Genomic DNA, 823 nt, shown 5'->3' on the forward strand with positions numbered 1-823 from the left:
GTTTGGTGACACACACAGATGTTCAGTGACACACACACACACGGGGGTATTTGGTGACACACACACACAAGGCTTTGGGGACACACACAGGGTTTGGGGACACACACAGAGATTTGGGGACACACACGGGGGGCTCTGGGGACACAGGGGTTTGGTGACACACACAGATGTTGTGACACACACACACACACACACACACAGGGGTGTTTGGTGCCACACAGGTGTTTGGGCACACACACACACACACACACGCGGTGATGTTAGGTGACACACACACAGGGTTCTGGGGACACACACACATGGGTTTGGTGACACACACACAGGTGTTTGGTGCCACACACACAGGTGTTTGGTGACACACACACAGGGGGCTCTGGTGACACACACGGGTTTGGTGACACACAGGAATTTGGTGACACACACACACGGGTGTTTGGTGACACACACAGGGATATTTGGTGACACACACACACAGGGGGGTTTGGTGCCACACACACAGGCGGCTCCGGGGACAGGCGGCTGTCACCTTGAGGCAGTTGTAGCCGATGATGCACAGGAAGGCCACCAGCGTGTGTGCCAGCGCCAGCCCCCGCAGCGCCGGGCCCATGTAGCCCGTGCTCTCCTCCAGGAAGTAATAGACCTCGGGCTCCTCCGCGCCCCCCGCCTCCGCGCCCCCCGCCGCGCCCCCGTCCTCCTCGGGGGCCGCCCCCGAGCCCTCGGCCTCCTCCGGGGCGCCCGGGGGGTGCTCGGACACCTGCGGGGACAGCCAGAGCTGAGGGACCCCCGGGGGGCTCCGGACCCCTCGGTGGGGGGACACGGGGGC

At 62.9% G+C, this 823-nt stretch overlaps 1 protein-coding gene across 1 annotated transcript in view; it reads right to left on the reverse strand.

The window, feature by feature from the left end:
- LOC121344897 (ryanodine receptor 1-like) overlaps positions 1 to 754 on the reverse strand; it is a gene marked incomplete at its 5' end in the record, with an annotated part of 3462 nt that extends 2708 nt beyond the window's left edge. The window contains one exon of the mRNA XM_041421222.1: positions 527 to 754. Within this exon, the coding sequence (XP_041277156.1) occupies positions 527 to 754 (228 nt within the window). The remainder of the gene's footprint in view (positions 1 to 526) is intronic.
- Positions 755 to 823: the final 69 nt, after the last annotated feature.

This window comes from Onychostruthus taczanowskii, unplaced genomic scaffold (assembly GCF_017590055.1).
Source record: "Onychostruthus taczanowskii isolate IOZ18803 unplaced genomic scaffold, ASM1759005v1 scaffold699, whole genome shotgun sequence".
In the NCBI taxonomy this organism is placed as follows: domain Eukaryota; kingdom Metazoa; phylum Chordata; class Aves; order Passeriformes; family Passeridae; genus Onychostruthus; species Onychostruthus taczanowskii.